The sequence below is a fragment of the Barbus barbus genome (assembly GCF_936440315.1).
Source record: "Barbus barbus genome assembly, chromosome: 29".
In the NCBI taxonomy this organism is placed as follows: domain Eukaryota; kingdom Metazoa; phylum Chordata; class Actinopteri; order Cypriniformes; family Cyprinidae; genus Barbus; species Barbus barbus.
In genome coordinates, this window is record NC_136757.1 from 30,598,789 (window position 1) to 30,624,796 (window position 26,008).

At 39.9% G+C, this 26,008-nt stretch overlaps 1 protein-coding gene across 2 annotated transcripts; it reads left to right on the plus strand.

Moving 5' to 3' along the window:
• The first annotated feature begins 444 nt into the window (after positions 1-444).
• On the plus strand, positions 445-12,010 carry fem1c (fem-1 homolog c). Of its 2 annotated transcripts, XR_013782308.1 has the most exons (5): positions 744-1,081; positions 2,125-2,695; positions 5,628-6,403; positions 10,436-11,092; positions 11,580-12,010. XR_013782308.1 is itself a non-coding variant. In XM_079384282.1 (4 exons), exons 2-4 carry the CDS (start codon positions 2,152-2,154, stop codon positions 10,967-10,969), a joined length of 1,854 nt encoding a protein of 617 aa, XP_079240408.1. In that variant the 5' UTR covers positions 445-1,081; positions 2,125-2,151; the 3' UTR covers positions 10,970-12,010. The 2 variants fall into 2 exon arrangements, 1 of the variants encoding a protein (XP_079240408.1); XM_079384282.1 differs by having other exon boundaries at positions 445-1,081; positions 10,436-12,010.
• Positions 12,011-26,008: the final 13,998 nt, after the last annotated feature.

Consider the following 26,008-nt stretch of genomic DNA (forward strand, 5'->3'; position numbering starts at 1 on the left):
GTGAAAAATAAATAAATCACTCATATTAAGTGTTGTATTCATTATCAAAATAACAGAAATGGGCCTAATGTTTAGAATTATATATAAACAAAAACTTAAATATGCTTAAAGTTCACAAGGTGTTTTTTTGTTTTTTTTACATCAAATACAACTGTAAAATGTATGTTGTTGAATATCTTAAGGCAATAATATCACAATCTTTCCTGGAGACACAGAAGGCACCGGATCCCAGGAATCACTCTTTTACTTCCAGCCCTTGTTAACAATTATATATAACTTATAAATGATTCAATATAAAATCAATAGTAGTTATTACGATTGATGTGGTTTGGAATTGGTAAAATGTGCTTGGAAAAAAAATATGAGCAGAATATCATCACGCACTGCACTGTACAATATTACAGTATATTGTGTAATAGCTCTGCCTGGCCTCTAGCGGGCGCTGTTAGCGGACACCAGTGTTGCAGTGAACAGCCAGATCTGAGGATTATCTGAAGATTCATGTTTAACTCCTCGTTCATTTCTGTGAATCGGTCTCTCGAGGCTCACTGAAGAGTAAAACACCGGACTCCTTCATCAATCCCCGAGAATCGTTCCGGTCGCTCCTCACGCGCCGCGTTATTAAAAGCGCTCGCGTCGTGACTCTTTTCGTTTACCTTTAAATAGAAAACGTTTGAGCGACGCCGTGATTGGTCCGCCTGGCTGTCAATCACCCGCGAAAGGGGCGGAACCTTCGGGCCGCTGTTACCGACGGGAAAATCAGCAGCGGAGCAGAGTTCGTCAAGATCTGAACGACAGAACCGAGAAATGGACTTAAAAGCAGAATAATGTCGGATTCGTGAGGCTCTGGAGTTCGTGAAACACCGATCGAGTGTGTTTAATGAGGAGGACCTCGATGTTACAGGAAGCGGGGGAGGGAAGAGCCGCAGCGACGCGCTATTTTTATCGTTAACGTTATATATTATTTGGACTCGGTATGAGCTAAAGTAACGTTACCTTCGCAGTCTGTGTACCTGTCGTTCAACGCGAATAACGGCCGTTACCGGACACGATCGCGACCGTGAGGGACCCAGCGCGAGCGGTGAGTGCGGCCTTCGGTCTGAAGCGATCGGTAACGACACAAAACGACACGATAATGATTCCCATCACGGTTCAGTCGGTGGCAGAGAGAACACTGGTTGGTTAAACGTGTTGTTTGAGGTGAAAATCTACCGTGAAACGCCTGTAATGCTAACTCTGAGTTAGCCTCGAATACTGAGCACTACTCTTATAATAATAATAATAATAATAATAATATAATAATAATAATAATTTGGTGTTTGGTAGTGATCGGCCAAATATCTGTGTCTCCAAGACGCTTCAAGAAACCTCCTGCAAAGCTACAGTGCTGTTAACAGTTTTAGGCACTCGTGTAAAAATGCTGTAAAATGAGGATGCTGTCAATAATAATGTCATAAATAGATTTTCTTTATCAATTAACTTCTATGAACTAAACTAAATCATCATTTGTTGTGAGCATGCTTTGTGTTTAAAGCAGCTTTTGTCCTCGGTGCTCTTGAGCAGAGTTTCTCAGGAGCTTTGCAGGAGGTTTCTTGAAGCAGAGACACAGTTCTTCTGGATTTAGTCTCAGTTTGTTCTGTTTCTTCATGTCATTCCAGACAGACTGATGATGATCAGATCAGATCTCAAACATCTCACTGGATTATTACAATTAATGACTAAATGAATGTTTGGAAATATTTCCTACTGACACACTACAGCAGAAGATAGAAATAACTGACTTAAACCGTTTTTAGCTGCTGATAATACTATGAATGAGACGCTTTCTGGCAGCAGGTGGCGCTCATGGAGCAGCAGCGATGCAGCGTTTCCTTGATTACTGCTATAGCTAGCAAACACTGCTTTAATACGCATGATATAGAGAAAACAGCATCTAAACTTTCTGACGACAGTCAGCTCATTCATAGAAACACATTCATAGAAACCCTCAGTTCATTTAACATCTCAATCGACTTGATTCGTCACATATTTTTGATTTCTCAGGCCGCATCGTTACATCCCTACAACTGAAGCTTGTATTGAAAGCATGAGAAAGTATGTGTCTGATCTTGTTGTTGTTTGTAGGACGGAGCCTCAGGGCAACCCTATGCCATGGATTTAAAAACTGCTGTTTTCAACGCCGCCCGAGACGGCAAACTGAGGCTCCTCCAGAAACTCTTAGAGAACAAGAGCGATCACGACGTGATGAAACTCATGGCGGAGAAGACCAACGGAGCGACGCCGCTGCTCATGGCCGCGCGGTACGGGCATCTGGAGCTGGTGGAGTACCTGATCGAGTGCTGCTGCGCTTCTGTGGAGGTCGGCGGCTCGGTCAACTTTGACGGGGAGATCATCGAGGGAGCGCCGCCGCTGTGGGCCGCCTCGGCCGCCGGACACCTGAAGGTCGTGCAGTCTCTGCTGGGTCACGGCGCCTTTGTGAACAACACGACTCTTACAAACTCTACCCCGCTGAGAGCCGCGTGCTTCGACGGACACTTGGATATAGTCAGATATCTGGTGGAGCATAAAGCGGATCTGGAAGTGGCCAACAGGCACGGACACACCTGCCTCATGATATCCTGCTATAAAGGACACAAGGAGATCGCGCAGTACCTGCTGGAGAAAGGAGCCGATGTCAACCGGAAAAGCGTGAAAGGTGAGAGCTGCAGAGCTCAGCATTCGGACTCGAGATGTTCCCGATAGCAATCACTAATTTAAGTGCTGTATTTGTATGTATTTATTTTGTCTGTAGGACCATAAAATGTTTGACCGCACAGACATGATCAGCATGTTTCGTTACACTATTAGGGCCCTATGAAATCAGTTTGACTCTGTTTTAATGGTTAAATTACATTTTATTCATCAGAAAGCATGTCCAATTAATTGAAATCATGAAACTTACAATTAGAGGTCGACAGATTTATTGGTTTCGCCTAGGGGTGCTCCGATTGATCGGCTACCGATCACTATCTGCCGATAATCGCTTGGGGATGTTTGATCGGCGGCAAGAATATTATAGTTTTGAATTTTTAAATCAGTTTTTATTTTAATATCGTTTTCAAATTTCCTATAATTTCAGTTTAGTTTTAGTTTCATTAATGGTTTTGTTAGTTTTAGTTTAGTTTTTATTTTGTGAACACATTTCTATTTAGTGTTTATATATTTTATTTTTAGTAATTATAGTTTAACAGAGTTAATGGACGCTTCCAGTGTAGACCAAACCAAGACATTTCATTTTAGCAAAGTTGAATGTTTGCAGTTTACAGTTAACTCTTATGTAAAACTCTTAATTATAAAAATTTAAATTCTTTACAATTCAACAAAAAAGAAAAATATGCAACTTCTATGTATACAATTTATTAATTCATATTGATTCATAGTAAAGACGTAATCTTGTTTAATATGCTAATAGTTTAAAAACCACAAGCTAATCAAGGTTTCCAGAGTTAGACAGAATCAGGCAGTTGAGTGTTTATCAGGGTTGGAGTTCAATTCTGCAGGACAATGGCCCTCCAGTGCTGGATTTGAGGAAACATTCATAATAATTTAAATTATGTTTGCAATTTACTTTGACGAGCCGCTCCAGCGCGCACGCGCTTCAGATGAGCAACGCAATCAATCCCAGTTCCAAAGCCCCACACAACGCGGCAAGCGCTGAAAACACAAATGGATGGAAACTCACAAATGTTTTACTTGATATTCAATTTTACACGCAACAAGTTAAATTCGCAAATTTGGATGGAAACATAGCTAGTGTGATCCTTCACAATCAATTGGGAAGTTTGTGAATGTTGGCAGTTTTATGTTGTACTGTCCAAATTAGGGATGTGGTGTTGTGTCGTCCATTCTCTGAATGACCTGCCGTTGTCAGACTGACCGTGTGGATTTCATGAGCGTTCTTAGTATTGCTTGTTTTTAGACTTTATAAGATAAGGTCCTCACTATAATGTCATTGTGATTTGCTTATTTGTTTGGTTCTGTGGGTCTTGATCAAGAAGGGCTTTTGCATCAACATGAAATTGTATTTCTACAGCGCTTTATAACAGATTGGGTCACAGCAGCTTCACAGAGATCAAGAGGAATCAATAATGGAAACTCAGCTGGTTTCAGTTCAGATTCTGTTGTAAAGCAGCTCTAAAAGACATTATTCAGCTTTAGTTCAGTTTGATAGCAGACAATAGTTCACGTGAAGCGTGTCCTTTCTTTCATCAGCAACAGAATTGTGAAAAGCATTTCAGATTCTAAACGTTTCTGTTTGGTTCCACTAGCGCTGCACAAATCAATATACAGTCAAAACTAAATTTATTCAGACACCTTCAACGTTTCTCACAGTTTATTCGCTATAGTTTAGAAAATGGTAATAAAATATGAGAAGAACTCGGAGTTAAACCATGTCAGAATAAATTAATCTTGATAATGTCAGATAACTTTGACAGTAATGTAATGAATTCGGCTGTCAGCTGTTAATTTTAAGTAGCCTGCACAATTAGATAATACCAATTTAGCTCAACCAATCACCAAGCAATGCTTCATTTAGTTCTGTTGGGGAATAACAGTTAAAACCCATGGACCAGGTATAATGAACAAAGACCAGGAGTCAGACTGCGAATAATTAAAGAATAATTTACTGAAGAAATAGTTGTCAGTTTCATCCGCAGAAGTCCGCTTTAACGCTCACGATGGAGTTCGTAGGCGCCCTGCTGTACAAGTCAAAAACACCAGTGATTACACTAACAGAGGTTGCTAATTGCATCAATGCATAAGTCAACAAAATTCTGATTGGTTCTAAAACCTAGATAAACTTAGACAATTTCCACATATGGACGCAAGCTTGAAGCATATCTTTTGATGATGACTATTTTAGTGACGAGTGATCAGAGGTCCGACACAATACATCTCTCCACAGACGTATATCTGATACGCTGGACACCGGCAGCGGAACGTTTGTGCTGGACTGTCTGAGCTTCTCCACGTACAGACAGATGCTAACACATACACCGAGAAACACTTATCTTACTTCCTTATCAGACATGGTCTCGCACACAATGAGAGCAGCTTCTTAGAGAGTAGAGAGGCAGACTAAAGCCATAATCAACTTATTCACTAACATGCATAAATTAGATTAATAATTATTCAAGAAATATTATAATTAATATTATGAAGGCCGTTGTAGGTCTGCCGTCCACTCCTTCAGTTCAGTCTGTGGTGTAAAAAGATCACATTAGCAATTAAAGAAAAACACTTGAGCAAAACATGCTCCGCTCAAAGTGTCTGAATAATGTTTGCTCCCAAATTTTTATCAGTTTTAAACTGTATGAAGAATTTTTGGGGTATATAATATGTCGCAATTTTCTTTATTTTGCTATCTTCACTTACTCCTAAGCTACTCCTCACATAAATTAACTATAGTGTCCTGTACCCACTAGTAAAAAAAAATATGAAAAATTATATCTGGTGTCTGAATAATTTTTGGTTTGACTGTATTTTAGCGCAGCTTCTGTTTATCTTCAGTGACTGTATGTCTGTCATATTCATATTCTTCGATGCATCTCTGATGACTTGCGCTCTGTGTGCTCTTTGTCTTGAAGGTAACACGGCTTTACACGACTGCGCTGAGTCCGGGAGCCTGGAGATCATGAAGATGCTGCTGAAGTATGGCGCCACCATGGAGAAGGACGGCTACGGGATGACGCCGCTGCTCTCCGCCAGCGTGACGGGCCACACCAACATCGTGGATTTCCTCACGCAGCACCCTCAGACGGGCAGAACGGAGCGCATCAACGCTCTAGAGCTGCTGGGGGCCACGTTCGTGGATAAAAAGAGAGACCTGCTGGGAGCGCTGAAGTACTGGAAGAGAGCCATGGATCTGCGGCACAGCGACTCCAATCACGTGCTCCTGAAGGACGAGCCCAAGCAGCTGGTGCCGGCCTACGACTACAGCAAGGAGGTGAACTCGTTTGAGGAGCTGGACGGCCTGATCGCTGACCCTGATGACATGCGCATGCAAGCGCTGCTGATACGAGAGCGCATCCTCGGCCCCTCGCACCCGGACACGTCCTACTACATCCGCTACCGAGGGGCCGTCTACGCCGACTCGGGCAACTTCGAGCGCTGCATCAAGCTGTGGAAGTACGCTCTGGACATGCAGCAGAGCAACCTCGACCCGCTCAGCCCCATGACGGCCAGCAGCCTGCTGTCCTTCGCCGAGCTCTTCTCCTTCATGCTGCAGGACCGAGCCAAGGGTCTGCTGGGCACCTCTGTGTCCTTCCAGGAGCTGATGGAGATCCTCAGCAAGAGCGTGCTGGAGATCGAGCGCGCCATCAAGCAGCCACGGCCCGGCCCGGATCCGTCGCAGCTCAGCAAGGTGTTTTATTCTCTTGTTTTCCTGTGCCCGCTTGCATGAAAGTCCAAGAGTGTTTTAACAAGGCGAAAACATTCCCTGAGGCGGATGATACATGGGGCAGCTTATTTTTGAGCAGTGTTGCTTGGGCACTTTCCCACTGAGAATGGGTAACACATTTCTATCTAGATACTTAAGATTGGTCATAGGCCCTGTGTATCACCAGGGGCCAGTTGCATCAACTTAGTCACCATGTTAAGACTGTGTCTTAAGAACTAGTTTAACCAACTAGTAGCTGCCAAGGGGTAATCAGTCTTACTTTTCCAATACAAATAAGACCAATCTACCATTTCATAACTAAATAAAAAAAGTTATGACCAGTCTTGAAGAAAAAAAATAGGTGACTAACTTTTTAAGACTAGTCTAAACAGTTTATGCAACCGGCCCCTGGCTGCACTTTGACAGCAACATTAACCAGAGTTGCCCGGCAACATTGTTCTAGAAGTTTCCCCGTGTATCATCGGCCTGAGGCAAGGGATTTCATTAAGATGATGATACACGGGGAAACTTTTTGAACAATGTTGCCGGGCAACTTTTTTTGAGCTGTTGCTTGGTTACTTTCTCACTGAAAATAGGTAACACATTTCTATCTGGATACTTCAGATCGGTCGTGGGTAGGGCTGGGTGTCGTTCAAAAATGTACGATATCAATACCGATACCTTGAGTTCGATACCGGTTCCTGATCTATACTTTTTTCGATACCAATTTTATGAAATCAGTTTTAACAAGATTACATTCTCTCAAAAAACTATTTTTTCAGCTTGTTGACATGTATACAGACTCAAAGCCTGATCTCCTGAGCCACGGCACAAAGGAACTAAACATATCCAACACAATAAATCAGTGCAAATAGTTTGAAGAAAGTTCAAGTAGTTTTCAGTTTACACATCAGTTAGGCTATATTTACACTAGTGCGTGTTCGTTTTAGAACATTTAGCTCAGACAGAGTCATCTTTTCTATTCATTTATTCTAGGTTGTTAAAGACTTCAAGAAATTTACAATCTTTATCCGCTTTCATAAGTGTGTGTTTTAGTTTCTTTCACCATATGTTTTATTAAATTATGGTGTAGTATATCTAATTATTTGAATGCATAAAAACAACTTGGTTTATTCAAATTTATTCTTAAAATAGCCTTATGAAATGTTTTATTTTTCCTCAAATTCTGTGTTCTGTATCTGGTTTTCAAATGAAGGCATAAAACATTAATTTCATTTATCTTTAAATGATTGAAAATAAAACTTTATTTATTTTGGCAAACAAAGGGGGTTTACTATTAAAACTAAAACATGGAAATGTTGTGTAATAATTACAAAAAAAAATAAAGTTTTAATAATTTTAATAGTAGCCTATAGTAGCAGTATGTACTGTCTGCTGAACAATATTAATATATTTCTGCTGCAGTGTCTTCCAAGTTAAACCGAACTTTTATTTTGACGGGTTTCCGGGAATACCTTTACAGTTCTGTGTGTGTATGATATGACGCTAGTTTTACGCGAATCAAACGGTAAAATGCTGATGAGGTGAGTGTCAGAGCAGGTCTGGAGCTGTTGTTCATGTGTTTATGTCCTCATTTAGTGAGACGGCAGATGCTGAAATCACACACGATATAGAGAGCAGACTGCTCCTGATGCTTTCGAATCGCTCTCGCGGATGTCAATCTGCGCCGCGTTGCTTCTCGTCGAACACACCTAGTGCTGCAGGTTTATTAACCCCTTAGGTATCGAAATTTGGTACCGAACGACAAGACGTTTTTCGATACTCTGTGGTATCGAGGCAATTCGGTCGGTGCCTAAAAAGTATCGAACTCGATACCCAGCTCTAGTCATGGGCCCTGTGTATCACCTGGTTGCCCACTGACAGCGACATTAACCAGTGTTCCCCCGTGTGTCATCAGCCTAACATCGTGTCCTAACTACACGCAACGCGACACGCGATAAAAGGTATGTTTTCCACGTTAATCTGAGTTTTTGTCCTAACTAGCCGCGACATGCAACATTTCTATTCGAGAACAGTTTCTATTCAGGAACAACATCATTTCAAACTATATGACGGTAGATAATCTCAGGTAATTATGTGCTTGTTTCAAAGTTAAGCATGTCTAATGTGAGTTTGAATCTCATTTTGCATGATTTATACTGAAAGCAGCAACAGATAGTTCACCTCAGATCTTGAAAATAAATAAAAGCAAAGTTGTACGTTAAGTGAAGTGACATTCAGCCAAGTATGGTGACCCATACTCGGAATTCGTGCTCTGCATTTAACCCATCCAACGTGCACACACACACCGTGAACACACACACACACACACACAGCAGTGAACACACACACACACACAGCAGTGAACACACACACAGCAGTGAACACACACACACACACACACAGCAGTGAACACACACACACACACAGCAGTGAACACACACACAGCAGTGAACACACACACACACGCACACCGTGAACATGTTTGTGTTCTAACATCAATTAAACATTGTCTTAAGGGGCGGTCACACTGCACTTTTCATTCCATTGACTTCCATCCATACACGTGAATGCGTCAGACCGAAAACTTTTTTTATGATGGAGGCAGTGTGTAAACGTGATTTTACACAACTTGCAGTCGTATTTATTTTTTAACTTGCAAAAATTTCTGACGAGAATTTCGGATTTGGTCTGCAATGACCTTTAGTCTTCCCGTGATAATAACAATAAAATCTAGTTCTGTGTGCGACTGTGCGGAGCTACATGGCAGAACTTGAGTTTATCGCTAAACGAGGAGCTCCTTCAATCTGTAACTGGTTTGGTCAGGGCTGTACAGTGCACAAAAAATCAGTCTGAATAAATATACTGCAGTCAGTAGCACGCGTGCGATACAGTTTGCATGTGTTTGAGCCTCTTTACAAACCTGTTGTCCAACAAAGATATTATTCATTGACATTTTCTCCAAATTAACTTCATAACATAAGTCGAGTGAGTGAAATAACTTTTTTTGATCAGACGTGGTTTAATATCACAGAATGAGGCAGAAATCATACTATTTTATAATATTATATACAGTGCTAAATATGTCCACCCTTAAAAAAATACCCAAGATTGCTTGAAGAACACAGATACACCATATATTGTCGCAGTATGTGACCCTGGAGCACAAAACCAGTCATAAGAAATTGAGATTTATACATCAATACATCATTTATACAAGCCATTGATGTATGGTTTGTTATGATAGGACAATATCTGTCTGAGATACAACTATTTGAAAATCTGGAATCTGAGGGAGCAAAAAAATCTAAATATTGAGAAAATCTCCTTTAAAGTTGTTCAAATGAAGTTCTTAGCAATGCATATTACTAATCAAAAATGAAGTTTTGATATATTTACGGTAGGAAATTTACTAAATATCTTCCTGGAACATGATCTTAATATCCTAATGATTTTTGTCATAAAAGAGAAATGTATAATTATGATCCATACAATGTATTGTTGGTTATTGCTCCAGATATACCTGTGTTACTGATGACTGCTTTTGTGCTGCAGGGACACACACGTTTATTGTCTTCAAGTTTCCTCCGTTAAAATGTCTCTATCTGTGTTTTATTCAGCGAAAACTGGATACTTTTGTCCATATTAGGGATTTCATAAAGCGTTGTACTTCTGTGATGCATATGTGGAGTTTCTGCGTAAGAGCGCCCTCCGGCGTCCAGTATGAATTAAACAGTCATTACATTACGTGTGTATGCTCACAGCACCCTATTTTTGGTAAAAATAGAAAAGAGAATACTTTTCTTTAAAGAAACCGGATTCGCTGAAATATCATCATTGATATCGTTATCGCAATAAATACCAGAAATGATCACATCCCTAAACGGCACACTATTCCGACACATTATTTCCCCGTTTAATACCGTAAAGCTGCTCTGACACGATCTGCGTTGTAAAAAGCGTTCTATAAATAATAGTGACTCGACTCACACTGTTCCAAACCGCTGTTATTCGCAGGTGCTGTCCATCATCCTACACCTCATCTGCCTGCTGGAGAAAGTGCCATGCACCGTGGAGCAGGACCACTTCAAGAAAGAGACCATCTACAAGTTCCTGAAGCTGCAGGCCTGCGGGAAGAACGGCTTCAGTCCGCTGCACCTGGCGGTGGACAGGAACACCACCTGCGTGGGCCGATACCCCGTCTGCAAGTTCCCCTCCTTCCAGGTCACGTCTATCCTGCTGGAGTGCGGCGCAGACGTGAACTGCCGAGACGAGGACGATAACAGCCCTCTGCATGTGGCCGCCTCCAACAACCACCCTGACATCATGAACCTGCTGATCTCCTGCGGCACGCACTTCGACAGCACCAACTCCCTCAAGCAGACGGCCTGCGACCTACTGGACCAGAAAGAGCTGGCCAAGAACCTGATCCAGCCCATCAACCACACCACGCTGCAGTGTCTAGCGGCGCGCGCCATCGTCAAACACGGCCTGGCGTACCGCGGGAACATCCCCGAGCGGCTGGAGGCCTTCGTGCTGCTGCACAGATAGTGCTTCGCTCGGAGCCCTGCTGCGTTTCTTCATCGCCTTTGCTTTCTCTCTGCAGAGACGGTCGGAGCGGGTGGGTTCGGTTCTCTCTAGTGGACTGGACTGCTGTCATATCTGCCCTCCAGCGTGAGCGAGTATTAGGGCGATAAATCGATATTGATTCCGAGATCTTCCGAATGCATGGTGATTTCTCTCCGGAGTCGATTCTGAGCTTATATTTTAACAGCAGATGGCGCTCTACTCTAGTTTTATCCACACACTCAAATGCTGATGTCATGAAGTCATGTAATCTCACTTGGGCTCAGAATGCTTTCACGACACCAGATTAATGAACACCCTTGCAATTCGCTTCAACCTTTTTCAATTTTATGAATGATTATTTTAGGTTCAAGTGTGTAAGGCTTTGGAAACAAGCAGAGTATGGCTGTTAAAGCATGCAGTGTTCAGAATCGCTCCAGAAAGAATCACGACGCATTCAGAAAATCTCAGAATCGATGCTGAATCATTTCTGGATTCACGATGCATCGGTTTATTTTCCCAGCCCTAGCGAGCATTAGGACGTGCTTGATGTTTGCTGATATACCATAAGTGCTTTTATTCTTCCTATGCACAGGCTGTAATATGGGACTGTTCTGTGTTACTGGATTGTGCCACGTGTTCATGCGACTGCCTGTTTATGTGTCATCTTCTCCTCTCTTGTCTCCTGATCCGATGGAATGGCCTGCTCGAGGAAACGCGTCTCTTGTGAATGTTTAATCTTTGAATCCAAACCAAACCTCTGAAGTCTGAGTTTGTGATGATGATGATGATGATGATGGGATCTTCAGCTCTGTGTGGTTTAAGTTCAGCTTTAGCTACATTTGTGCGGTTTGAACTCAAGGGCTTTCGATTCTCTTACAGGCACAATACACTAGTAAATAAAACAAATGTACAGTCAAAAGGACTTGCACTTTATTGCAGTGAAATTTGATATTCATATTATGATAGCATAAAGCTTGTTGATGTCCTTGGAGCATAACTGAAAATAAACCTCTGTTGCACTTGAGCATTTGTCTGTGTTTTTCTCTGAGATCTCTTCTCTTGGTGCTGGTTTACGGTCATTAGATGTCATCATCGACAGTGTTTTTGTGAGGAAACTCCAGTAAAATCACATCTAATGAGCTCAAACACATCCAGGTGCTCTTTAGAGAAAACCCTGCAACTGTTCAGTGACTGATGATGCTTTCTGTTGTTTTGTGTGTAAGCTGCTATGATAAATGACTTTATGGTGTATTGTGACTGTGGCCGCTGTATCTGACCGTGACGGGAGGCGTTTTATTCTTGTTTTCCTGAAGCTCCGAGTGTTTTCTGATGACTCCGAGAGCGTGTGATCTCATGTTCATGTTCGCTCATTTCCCTGCTGGACTGTCTGCAATCTTTAGTTTCTTAACCCAACACTTTTAAGTCTCCTTAAAGTCAGAATGAAATGAACCCCATTTATTTTCTTACATGCTACTGTAAATGATTCATCTGTGTATTTTATTCTGATCTGTTGTTTTTAATCATCTTCAATCGTCCTAAAGTGAGTTCATTCTGATGTTCACCACAATCAACAAGCGCTGGATGAAATCACGTCTGCCCTACATTTCTATTTTCTAGTTTGATATCTGCTTAGATTGAAAATACACCACAATACAGTAGCGCAAGTCAGTGGAAACATCAAAAAGCATTATTTATGTTTGTATAGTGTTTAAATCACACAACGCTTAACCCTACACATACAAACAGACCGGAAACATCATGACAGATCTGTTTTTGTGTTTTTGCATCAACTGAACATTGTCTTATTGAGCAAGCAGACAGTCAGGCATCAGGCTTTGAAGACAGTAGTTGATCCTCACATGTAATATCTCTCCTTCACTCACTGTTCCAAACCGTTATGATTTCTAGGGAAATCCTGGCCATTTTTATCAATAACATGCAAGTCTAATGAAGCTTTAACATTTCTTACAGAAATTGGGATTCCAGCATATGGTCTTTTATACATGGTTTAAAAAAAAAACATTTGTGCATATGTGTAATTTTACAAAGAAATATTTAAAGCATTTCTTTATTTTCTGAATTCATGGACTGTTATCTCTGTCTTCTATCACCGCCGAGCTCTTTCATCGTTGCACTCGGATTGTTTTCCCACACTTTTCTCTGTTTTTCTTTCGGGATTTGACATGTGACACTTAGCCTACTTTTGTAGTGTCTTTAAATAACCTTGAATAATGTTCTGCTCAAAGTATGTCCTACATTCAGGCCTCCGTCATTGCTTCCTCAGGTACAGACATGAACCACGGACAGGCCCGTTCTTCAGGCGTGGGATGTTCCTGTGGAGTATTTCTGGAAGTGTGATGAACGTGACACTCGGGTTTCTGTGAGTGTTACAGCAGATCAGCACTGATGTGGACAGACACTGCTCTGCATCCATAAAACATTCTGAATATTATCAGCTGAACAAATATATGCACAAAAGTCCGTTTTGCTGTTAGTGGCCAAGCCTAGATTACCCTGTAGAGTCATTGCTCTTTGATTTCTTTGGCAGGTGTTGCACATGGACTGTTTCTGTGTAAAACTCTACGAGAGTTTGTGTGTAACGCTGGCTCCGGTCAGAACACTGAACTGAGATCTTCTAGATGCCTTTGTGTTACTGGGAACCTGCAATGAACATTCAGGGTGTTGTTTGTGTCTCCAAAGGTGTCTTTACACCAAGTTACATCTGTTTGTTTGTTTGCTGGGCGTTTCAAACTCTACAGTGACTCTATGATAGGAGCATAAAGAGGGAGAATTAAATAAACAGAGAGAAACAGAATTTGGTTGAATTTGCTGTACTGTGTTCATTGTGAGGCTGTACTGGACCCTGGAGGCTCAATCTATTAATGCTTCACAGATAATGATGTCTCACATCAGTGGGGATCTACTATCCCAAATATCAGCGCCACAATGCTGTTACATCAGCACCAGTGTTGCCCACTATTTTCAGAGAAAGTTGCAGGCTGATTTCTTGCTCAAATGACATGCCATTGCGTAATCACGACAAAATATATTTGATATATGTTGATTTAGATCTGTTTGTGAAATATGTATATAATATTAAAATATAAATAACTGTATTTTTTATATATTGAATTATTGAACACTTACACATTTCTGAATGATTACAATTTATTTTCTTTTTTTTATAGCTAGTAAACTAGTAATTCTACACATTCTCAAGAATTATGCTGTAACAAAGTCCCTTTCAAGGATTTCTATAGTCTTTGGTTTTAAGCAGTGTATTATGCTACACTCTAAGAAACATCTGTAAAAATATATTGCACATTTTTATTGCATAATGTGGGGAACATTGAACTGTTCATAAGGTAGATTGCCTGGCAGAAGAAACGGTTCTTGTGCCTGGCTGTCCTGGTAACTGGGGCTCTGTAGCGCCGGCCAGATGGCAAAAGTTCAAAAAGGGGATGACTTGGATGTGAGGGATCCAGAGGGATTTTCTGCGCACTTCTCCTCACTCTGGATGTATTCAGTTCTTGAAGGGGGTGCAGGGTAAATAATAATCCGTTCAGCAGTCCAAACCATTCTCTGTAGTCTTCTGATCCCTGATTTTGTAGCTGAGCCAAACCAGACAATTATTGATAGTAAAGTGTATTATACTGTATATTTGATAGTATTTCCAACACTTTGAGCATACTGTAGTATTAACTATAGTGACCTGATCAACTCTAATAAATCCTGTAGTTATCTGTAGTTTTTACTGCAGTAAACTGTAGTGTATTGTAGTATAATATACCCTATAGTTGTAGAAGACTTGAGTAATGTGTTTATATTACTATAGTTGTTCTATTACCACAGCAACTATAGAATTACCACAACACATTCATTCAAGGACTTTACTATAGTATGGCTCTTTACTCTAAACTACTATAGTATTTTTTCTCATTATAAAGTTGTTCTAGCATGTATACACCACTAGGAGTCTCTATAACACAAAAGAACGCATTTTTAAACATTGCTATAAACATTTGGGCTGATTGAACTAACATAAACTATATTTGTAATATTTAGTTTTAGAGTTTCACCACAGTTTGATTGACAGGCAATCTGACAGAATTATACTAAACAACATTTACACCTCAAAAGACAAAGGTGAGCACAATTCATTATTATTTTTACTTATTTTCATTTTTTTAACCTAAATGTTTTTTGCAGATGCATAAAAACATGTATTTGTATCAACAGGTGCAGAAAAGCTGGAAGAGAATTGAGCCATGCATGGTTTTTAACATCACACATAAACAAAATAACCTTTAATATTCATTCATGTGCTGTAACTGAAAGAGATGATCGTCATCAAACTGTGGCTCTATTTATTGTTTGAACTATTTGACAGCATTTTTAAGCTGACGCTTTGTTTTATCCTATCTAACCTATTTTGTTCCATAATGTATTTTCCCTGTAAGAACATGGCATGAGGCTTGTCGGACATCGCTGCAAAATCTGGTTTTTGTGAAAGTTTAGTTGTCGTTTGTGGACAACTTATTTGCAGATGAGGGGGAAACTTATTTCTTATTTTGCCCTATATATTTCAATCCAATTAAATACTTAATTTGTCATCTATACTGTATGAATATGTAAGATGTTCGAAAAAGTAAATACAACATTTACACACACGAAGTATACATAAAGATGACTAATGTTTTTAGATACAGTTTTTTACAATCACTTTGCTACTATTTTCAGAACCTTGATGTCATTTTTCACAACTCTAGACACAAAACGGTTATCTCTTGTAACACAGGCTGTCTAATGTTCAAACATTGCATTGTGCATCACATCTTTAAAGAAATCTTGCACAATCATTGGTTCAGAAAACAAATTTACTGTGAAATACCATTGAAACATAACTATAGATCACCCGCACACAAGCAACCGATAGTTTCACTGTCATTGTTCGTACAATCATTAAATATAGAACAGAATAGATGATACAGGTTTCATTATGGTACTACATGTACAGTAAATACATCTCTGTACAAGTACTGCAGGAGTAGAGAGAATACTACAGACACAGTGGAATCATTGAACAAAGTTTGTAATATATTGATGCAAAACACTACAGTACAATCACAACATAGGTTTATTTGAATCAAAGCAAAAATACAGTAATTAGCTATGAAATAGAAAAGACAGTACTGTAAAACATCAAATGCAGTGTTCCTCAACTTGCTTGTACTGTAAGAAACAAAACAGGAGCGATTACTGTACTTCTACATTGTCATCAACTCTGTGTTGTGGATTTGGCCACAGGTTCTCATCTACATCACAATGGATGTTTTCATCAGCCAAACATCTGGGAAAAAGCCTTCGGGCATGGCCAATCCAGGCCTGACACTGGTCTGCTGTGATGTCATTGCAGGCGTCATCCATGGCCTGGAGAAGAGTGACTTGTTCATGAGGGAGCCTATCATTAACCTTCCATCTCCATGCGGAGAACAATTCCTCAATCGGGTTAAGGAAGGGAGAGTATGGGGGTAAATACAGGCCTGAAACCATGCTTGCACCACATGAGCATGATGGAACCTGACATTGTCCCACACAATGACATAGGTCACACCTTCAGCTCTACAAACCTGATCGAGCTCATCAAGAAAGGTGACAAGGAGAGCTGCATTATATGGTCCAATATGAGGTCTGCGTCCCACCACACCATCTTCTGATATAGCCGCACACATGGTAATGTTGGCCCCACGTTGTCCAGGTACTTGGATGGTTGCCCGCTGGCCAATGAAATTCCGACCTCTCCTCCTTGTCTTGGCCAGATTAAAACCTGCCTCATCCAAATATATGAATTTGTGATGGTCGTCATCAGCATCCAGCTCCATCACCCTCTAAAAATACATTTTGGAAAGAGATTTAGAGATTACTGTACAATGTAGAATTTTTGTGAATGTTTTTACAACAGCCATCTTGAAACTGAACTTACCTGAACATACTCAGTCCTCATTTGCTTCTTTCTGTCTGCATTTCTTCCGAAAGGCACACGGTATAGTTGTTTTATAGATACCTGGTGCCCTTTCAGTATGCGTGCAATAGTCGGCAAACTTATGGATCCCACATTGTTGAACATGTCTTCATTGTCCAAGATATGCTGGCGAATTTCTGTAAGGCGAATATCATTTCTGGCCCGAACCAAATCGGCCACAGCCTGCTCTTGTTGGTCAGTTAGAATTTAGCCTCTGCCTCCACTATTTGGCCTGGTCACAATTCTACAGGGAACAGAGTAAGAAGACACTTGGTCACATCACCTATTCTGTGATACACATTGGTATGCAGTCATTTGACAACTGAGAGTAGCATAATGTTTATTTGTATAGCGCTTTTTACGATACAAATCGTTGCAAAGCAGCTCTACAGGAATTTAAGTTTCCACAATATATTTATATATTGCAGAACCTTAATATGTTTGACTTATGGCAAAATTTGGTGATGCTGTATGTTGTCTGAGCGTTGGCATCCTCTGAGGTCCTCTGAGGGGTTGGCATCATCTTTTCTCAGGTGTTCGGTCATCTCAGATCATTTAAGGGTTGGATCCAGACTGAAACTTCTGTCATTTCTAGTTACCACAGGATGTTAATGCGTTTAGTGCATGCTGATAACTTACCGGTTCTCATTGCGGAAAGTTCTGATTGTTGAGGCCACGGTTGACCTTCTGAGGTTTGGTTGTATCATTGTAGCCGCCTCAGTCATTGTCATGCCATGATTTATGACATGGTCTACAACTATTGCCCAAATTTCTTTGGACACTCTATGCTGTTGCTGCCGATAAATTCCACAATGTGCACTCAATCATCAGTAACGAGTTGGCAGAATTGGACAAGCAATTACAAGGGCCTGCATCTATACAGTGCAGTACTGTCAATACTGTAAATAGTCTGAAAAGGTGGTACAGTATTTGGGACCATAGACACAGTGTCTGATGAAGCATTATGATAAAATATTAGGCTACATCCATGGATATTGTAGTCTAATTGGTTCATGCTCCATGCTAATTGGTAACAATGAATCTCGTTACAGTATCTTGAAACTTTGATGATTTAAACATGGAAGATTGTTTGTCTGTTTCCATACAACTATGCATTAAGAGTAATGCAACAGTTACTTATCATTTTGAGCAGTTGTATCAATTGATAGTTAGATCATTGTAAGGAAATGAATAGACACTCATTTGAAATGTAATGTGTGAATGGCCTTTTGAAATAGTAGTACTCTGATGTTAAGTTGTGTCGTATTGAACAGGTGACTTCTGTTGAATGAACAAATGATCTGAGTTTTATGTGTATTATATCCAAGCAATTGAGAAAAGGGTTAGAGTTTTGAAAAATGTGCATTTTGATCATTGGTTGTGAGTTTTGTGTCTAGAGTTATGAAAAATGACCTCAAGGTTCTGAAAATAGTAGCAACGTGATTGTAAAAAACTGTAATAAATGCCTACCTCACCAGTTTGGTGAAACAGTACAGCACAGACTCCAAAAGAGGCTTTGTAGTAGACTTGTATCAAATGGCCTTCGTGGCAGGGACGTCAAAAAGGACTGAGGAAGGTAAGCACCCTATACTGCTTTATTGACCATGTGGTCTATATCTTGACAGTCACCTGCTTTATTGTAGGTGGATCCACTGGAATATGATGTGCTAATTGGAGCATTGTGTATAAACCACCACTGGGCACTCATTGTAGGTTCCTCAGAGCATCCTAAGATCAACTATTCCTTATTAACAATTTTTTTTCTTTTTGTTTTTTTTTCATATGTGGTATTGCATTGTCAAGGTTGTTTATCCAAAGGAAAAGCGATCCCTCTACATAGACCCATTTGGGGCAAAGTCAGTGGATAGAGAGAAATGCAGAGATGTAACTAGGTGAGTGCAGATAAGGTGTGCTTTTTTTGTTGTTGTTTTTTCATTAGTGAGTTCATGTAAATGAATCACTTGCATGTAATTTATAGAGCCTTCGTGAGACAGAGGGGTGTCAATGCTTCACGGTGGACATGTGCCACGATAGAGCATCTACTTCAGATGGATGGCACATCTTGTGGGGTTTTGGTGTGCAAAGTAAGTTTAACTGCACATTTTGTACTTTTCCTCAGCTATATCCTTTTTATATTGTGAATAACACATTTTTTTCTCCTAACAGATAGCTGAAAGTGTGCTTTTAAATAAGCCTGCAATGTTTGGAACTAATGATCAGGGCATAATTGCTATAAGAATGAAATAGCCAAAAGGCTCCTTACTATGACTGGCAAGTTTTTATTACATTTATTTTTTTAATTTACTTTTTTGCATTTGAATGCACAGCTATTTTGTACATTAATTCAACAATTACTTTCTTACACAGATGACCTGTCTCAGCTTGTGGCGCTCATTCTACCCATGAGCAGTGGGTGAGTTTAACCAAAAATGAGGATGTATCCACACGAGTCCAAATATGTAGACACCTTCCCTCAATAATGTTTTCTTCACCAGATTCAATGTAGCACATGTGACCTATGCTTTCTGTGTTGGCCAGCCTCCCGTTGAGGAAGACTTCCTTTGTCCTGCTTGTGTGTGTGTGTAGTGTGTGTGTGTGTAGTGTGTGTGTAGTGTGTGTGTGTGTGTGTGTGTGTGTGTGTGTGTAGTGTGTGTGTGTGTGTGTGTGTGTGTGTGTGTGTGTGTGTGTGTAGTGTGTGTGTGTGTGTGTGTGTGTGTGTGTGTAGTGTGTGTGTGTGTGTGTGTGTATTGTAAAGCTGTGAAAAGTGCTATAGAGGTATAATTTGAATTGTTTTTCACCTTTATTTATATAGCGCTTTATACAATGCTGATTGTGTCAAAGCAGCTTTACAGTGTCAACAGGAAAATAGAGGACAACAGTCATTTTCCAGCTAAAGTCAGTTCATTGATGATTTAGTGATGTTAGTGTGCAATCAGTCAAGTGTCCCCAACTAAGCAAGGCAAACATATATTTGTATGTATTAACCAGTGGAATGAACCACGTCTGTGTACACTGTCTTTTGTAGCAGGATTTGCTTGGAGCTTTAACGTCCATTTATTTAAATCCATTTCTTTGTTGTATTTTTGTCCAGTACACAAAGACAAATTCCTTCTACATGTAAACCCATTGTATCTGGCAATAAAAGGGATTGTGAAAGAACTTGTGGAGCATTGATTGAAAGAGTTTGGAAATGTGTCCGTTCTCTATTTAAACATTGTGGCTAAGAGATGTTTGTCCATATCGAAATCCTGATTATTACTAGTGTTTTACTAGTACTAGTTACTCTTTAAAGGTTGTCTTGGAGAGTTAGCAGATGTTATAGGGCTTTTTTTAACATTATAAAACAGGAAGTGTATGTGGGCAGCCTGCCAGTGTAAGAATGTGTTTGGCCAATGATCCACTGGATCAACACAGAACTAGACTTAAACTTCAGGCTGTTGTTATGCAATAACAGTGTTTACATTAATGGGATTCGTTGTGACCATGTGCAATTTTTCTGATCGTATGATCAAATCATAATCATTCAGCAGCATTAGAAGTGCTTTGGCTGGAGAATGACATTAACTTATTGTGACAGTAAAAACAGATTTTGGCTAGCAAACAGGTCACAAGTTACCACAGGCACATTTCCTGGATTCAGCCATGCTGCATAATGTTACACCGAGAGTAAAATCCTATTTGAATCCAAAACTCTGTGATTGAATCAATGCAGCTCGATATATATATACAGTATATATAGCTCAGGTGTTCATTACTGGCTCCTAGAGCAACTGTTTTAGCGCGTGTTCCTAACCCATGACAAACAGACTTTTGTTTTGTTCCGTAATTCAGCCGCCACGGGCGATCATACCATTAATTTGTAATCATTACAAGAATACCAAAATCATGTAATGAGCAAGTGTTATTAGACAGCTTAACATCAGTTTCAGAATCGGTGAATCTGCTGCGGTCGTCCCATCACATCTGGAGAGAAGGACCTGAACCAGGAAGCCGGTCACCTGATAACAATCTGACGAAGCAGATCATAAATAACGAGTTTAAAACTACGGTAATACAAGTTAGTGAATGGGTGGGTTTGTCTTACCTGTTGGGTTAGTTTCTGTCCTCCTGGTTTAAAAGACAAAGCCCACAGGACTTGTTTGAGCTGGTGAAAATAATAAACCACAAACGTTCAAAAGTGCTTTAAATAGGAATAAAGAAGCTTGAAAGAGTTCATCTGACGCAGTCTCTGACGGCACAAGAGCTCAAGCAGTCTTTGAAAACCTTCAGCCTGACAGCAGTTTCCAGCAATGCTTGGTTTCAGCATCTGTGTCTGGACGTGAGGATAATCTATTGAGCTTCGTTCGAGTTGGGTTTTTGTTCATTTCAATCTCTCCCAGTAAATATGTAATAATTTCTTCATTGTCTAATAATTCCTAACAACAGAAACGAGTTTTATAACGTTGTCACGAGGGTGCTTCTTCAAAAAAGACTCAATTAATGCTCTTTGCATGAATGATTTGAACAGTAAATGACACAAAACATGGCTTTATCTGGGTTTATCACAGCTCTTATCTAACGAGCTGTCTTTAGTCTTTGGTCTCATTAATCTATTATTTGTTCCAGAGAAGATAGTTTTGATACAGCCATATCTCATATCTACTCGTCTCATATTGCGCATGAGTTTATTTTATATAACAGTTTTTTTTATTTTTTCAAAAATGTTTTTACTATGTTGCCATATTTTTATTGTGTTTTGTGTTAGTTAGCTATAATTTTAGTTATTTCTTAACCTAATCAAAATAACCCAACTGCAGTTTAATTGAAATGCTCAATGAAAAAAACATGATTTTTGAACATTGTTAAAAACGGAGTTATCTGTTTTGCAATATATATATATATAATTAAGATAGCACAGATTTATTGTATAATTTTTAGTAACTGTTTTAGTGACATAACCAATAAAAACAATAACTAGTAGTGCAGCCATATTACATCATCATTGCACTCCATAGTCCAAAATATGTATAAAACGATGTGATTTTTAAAATAACACAAATCTTTGATGGGTTTTCTACTACATATTTCAGTAAGAGACATCATTTATGTTATAAAGTCTTAATACCCAGGGATCCCTTTAAAGTCAAGTCAAGTCATCTTTACTTATATAGCGCTTTTTACAATGCAAATCGTGTCAAAGCACTGCACAATATCAAAAAAGGAAAATAATGTGTCAAGTTTAAATAGTGTCTTTGCAATCAGGTCGACGAGAAGCGCCTGCTGCTGGCAGAGAATCAATTTGCCTTTTCAATAGGTCCGTCTGATTTACGCAGCAAACATATTTTGCTTGATATCAAAAAATAATCTGCTCTAGAGGGACTTTGCTGTTGTTATTGATTTTATTTGGAAGTCTGCATGCGCAGTAACGTTTGTTTATGTTGTTGCCATAGAAACAGTCGCTAATGAGGTATCTATGTATCCACATCTATGAGTTCCAAAGCAGTGGACCAATCAGAAGAACCGGAGGCGGGGCAAGCGTTATTAAAATGAATTGACATCAACTTTTAACTAATCATTTAACTATAAATGTTGCAACGTTGCAGGATTGCTGAACAATAATAACTTTAGTGATTATTTAACATGTTGTTCTGATGGCTCATACTGTACAGCCTCCCCCTACTGGACGCATCAGGAACAACAGGAAGGGTCGCTGATGCATAATGTGTTCGGTCTGGAATCTGACCCGTACCGCTCGGTGGAAACGACACGGATTCGCAGCGTTGCTGTATTTGACGTCTCCACGTTACTGTGTCACACACTCACAGAAAGAGAGACAGAGTCTTACAGAACATGCAGAATTGACGCGCTACATGTTAACAATATTCTTTGTTGTATTTTCCTGTCAAAATAATGGAGTTCCTTCGGAATTCTCCAGCTTTAAGAACTGCTGGGTCCTCCGGTAGTGGGCGGAACTAATGCGCTAACGGCAATCTGATTGGCTGGCGCTCACCTGGACACCGGCCGACGTCATCTTGGCAGCGCATAGCCGAAAACGGGCAAAGATGCGGGACATGGGCGCATTGAGGACATCTTGAAATGACTAATATAGGTTTCTCAGGTGAAGCAACAAAACAGAGCACTTCAGGAAGGCCCTCTTGTACCTTTTCCCCCTCGAAGAGGCCCAGAAGAGAGGATGAGGATTCTGATCCTGGTCTTCAGGAAAGACTGACCGCAGCATCCATGATGAGAGGTGCTCATAGAAAATTAGTGATTTTTTTTGGTAAGTTTCTAAAAAAAAAAAAATGTTTTTCATCTATTATTTTTAATAACATTTTAATATGATGTAATAATGTATTTAAGGCTCTTTTGCTGTTTATTGTAGCAGTTTAATTGCAACACCACCCCATAAAATGAGGAAGTTTGTTGTTTATGAGGAGAACCTCATGGAGCTGTTCAAAAATGATTTGTGAAGAGCAGTTCTCCACAGAGCCGTATTCCCCAGCCCGGACCCTGCAGCACTGAAGGACAGACGCACGGAGAACTCTTATGAGTGGAAGGTGGAAGGGGACGTGTGCGAGTCTGCCAACAGCAGGAGACTTTCTTGCTACGACTCAGCCTTCTTCAGGACGTCTTTTTGATCCTGTGTGAAGGCACCAGGATATCTCTTAATATCTTGTGTCCAGGATGAGTTACCTCTTTCTGGCTAAGAATATCAATATGGAGGAGAAGAGAGGTTTTTTCTCAGCAGCCCAGCACTATGGGACCTGGACAAGCCATCCGGCCTCCGAGTTCATGGCTCTGTTCTTTAATGCTTTGATCTTCTGATTGTATTTCCTCAGATGGACCTGTTCCTATGCTCAGTGTGTCAAATCAGTTGATGGCCTGGATGCAGGTCCCTCGAGGTATGCTTTTCTTTCTGTACACATATATATATATATACACTACCGTTCAAAAGCCTGAGGTTAGGGTGGTTTTGTGTTTTTAACAGAAGTATGTAATGCTCACCAAGGCTCCATTTATAAAGATTAAAAATACAGTAAAACAGTAATATTGTGAAAAATTATTACAATTTAAAATAACTTTCTATGTTAATATATTTTAAAACGTAATTTATTTCTGTGATGCAAAGCTGCAGTTTTGGTAGCATTACTCCAGTCTTCAGAGCCTAATATGTTCATTTGCTGCTCAAGAAATATTTCTTCTTATCAATGTTGAAAATAGTTTTGTTGCTTAATATTTTTGCAAAAATTGTGATACATTTTGTTTTCAAGATTTTTATTTGTCACATACACAATTATACAGAGTATAACCAGCAGTGAAATAAAAATCTTGAATAGATCTTGAATCTTTGAATAGAAAGTTCAAAAGAACAGCATTTAATAAAAAAATCAATTTAATGAACTTTGCTGAATAAAAGTGTCAATTTGTTGAGAAATCTCACTGAACCCAAACTTTATCAGTAGTGGACATTCTTCTATATTATCTTTGATTCCTTTCTGGCAGAATGTAATAACTTCACCTCCCAAACCAGCAGCCTTTTTGACCACATTTGAGGTCAACCTTAATTTGATCAGTTACAGCAATATGTGCAAAAACACACATATTACAGAAATAGTTTGAGAAGGCCGTGCCATGTTGACTTGGATGGGGATAAAAGCAGTCGGCAGGTTGAACAGAAACCCTATTTTAATGTGTTGTTTTATCATGTTCTTCAGCCGCGTGACCAGGCAGAACCTGCGGATGTCCCAGTCAGCGGTGGAAGCTCCTCGGTCTGCGTCCAGTACGACCCGCACTCCTCAGATGGGCATCTGTACCATTCCAGCGGTGAGCAGCAAGACACAGTTGTGCAGTCAGAACTGTTATACTTTAAAACCGTGTGTTTGTTACTCTACAAAAGACAACTGTTTTAAACGTAATGGGAAAACTCCTTTTATTCAACAACCACCACAGCCGTCCACAACCCATATGAGCTCTGGAAGCAGCGATCTCCCTCACATAAGAGTCCTCACTTCCTGTCACTTACTATACGCTAACTTGCATTCAGAACACTATACAAACAGCACAGAAATATTACAGGTATAAACATACAATGAAACTTAACATTAATGACTGAACATGACTCAAAATAGTATTTTTAGTTAATTTAACTGTTTTCTCAGTTCATCTAAAGTTTATTTATAGTCAGCATTATTTTGGATTTGCCTCAACAAACAGAAGCTTGTTTCACTAAAAAGTAAATTTATCAAAGCTTTTTCATTCCCGTTGTGCCGAAATTGGTTTTGTGTCTCAAATCTAATTTGTCATTTAATTATTTTGCAGATGGGCATGTCTCCGTTCAGGTTGCCACAGGCACCAGCAATGATGGGAGGCCATGCTAGCAACATGAAGCAGTTGATGAAGCAGACGCCGTTCCCTGCCTCAGCCGGGGGCAGGAGTGTGAACGTAAGCCTGGCTCTGCAGTCGGGACAGCCGGAGGAGCTCAGACAGGCACTGATGCAAACACTAGAAGCTCTGTATCGTCAAGAGTCCTTGCCCTTCCGCCAGCACCGGATCACACTCTACTGGGCATCTCCTAAATATCATACACCTATTTATTGAGCTAATATTATGGATATCTCTACAAACAGTATTCGGGGTAACGCGAGTTACATAAGATTACGGAAGTCAGATTACTTTTTTCAAGTAACTAGTAAAGTAACGCATTACTTTTTAATTTACAAAAAAATAGGGTTAGTTTTTCAAAAAAGTAACGCCAGTTACTTTGTTTCTCCATTTACTGACTGACAGTTCTCCTGTCCTCATGTTGGGATAAATCAGAAGTACAGAGGCTTTGTGTGTGAACATGATCTTACTGTAGTTCTAGACTAAACGTGACCCTGGAGCACAAAACCAGCCATAAGGGTCAATTTTGTGAAATTGAGATGTATACATCATCATGAAAGCTGAATAAATAATCTCTCCATTGATGTATGGTTTGTTATGATCGGACAATATTTGTCTGAGATACAACTATTAGAAAA

Coding starts and splice junctions, on each gene's coding strand:
- fem1c (XM_079384282.1), top strand. CDS start 2,152: ATGGATTTAAAAACTGCTGTTTTCAACGCCGCCCGAGACGGCAAACTG. Junction 2,696..5,627: donor CAACCGGAAAAGCGTGAAAG/GTGAGAGCTGCA, acceptor TTTGTCTTGAAG/GTAACACGGCTTTACACGAC. Junction 6,404..10,435: donor ATCCGTCGCAGCTCAGCAAG/GTGTTTTATTCT, acceptor TGTTATTCGCAG/GTGCTGTCCATCATCCTACA.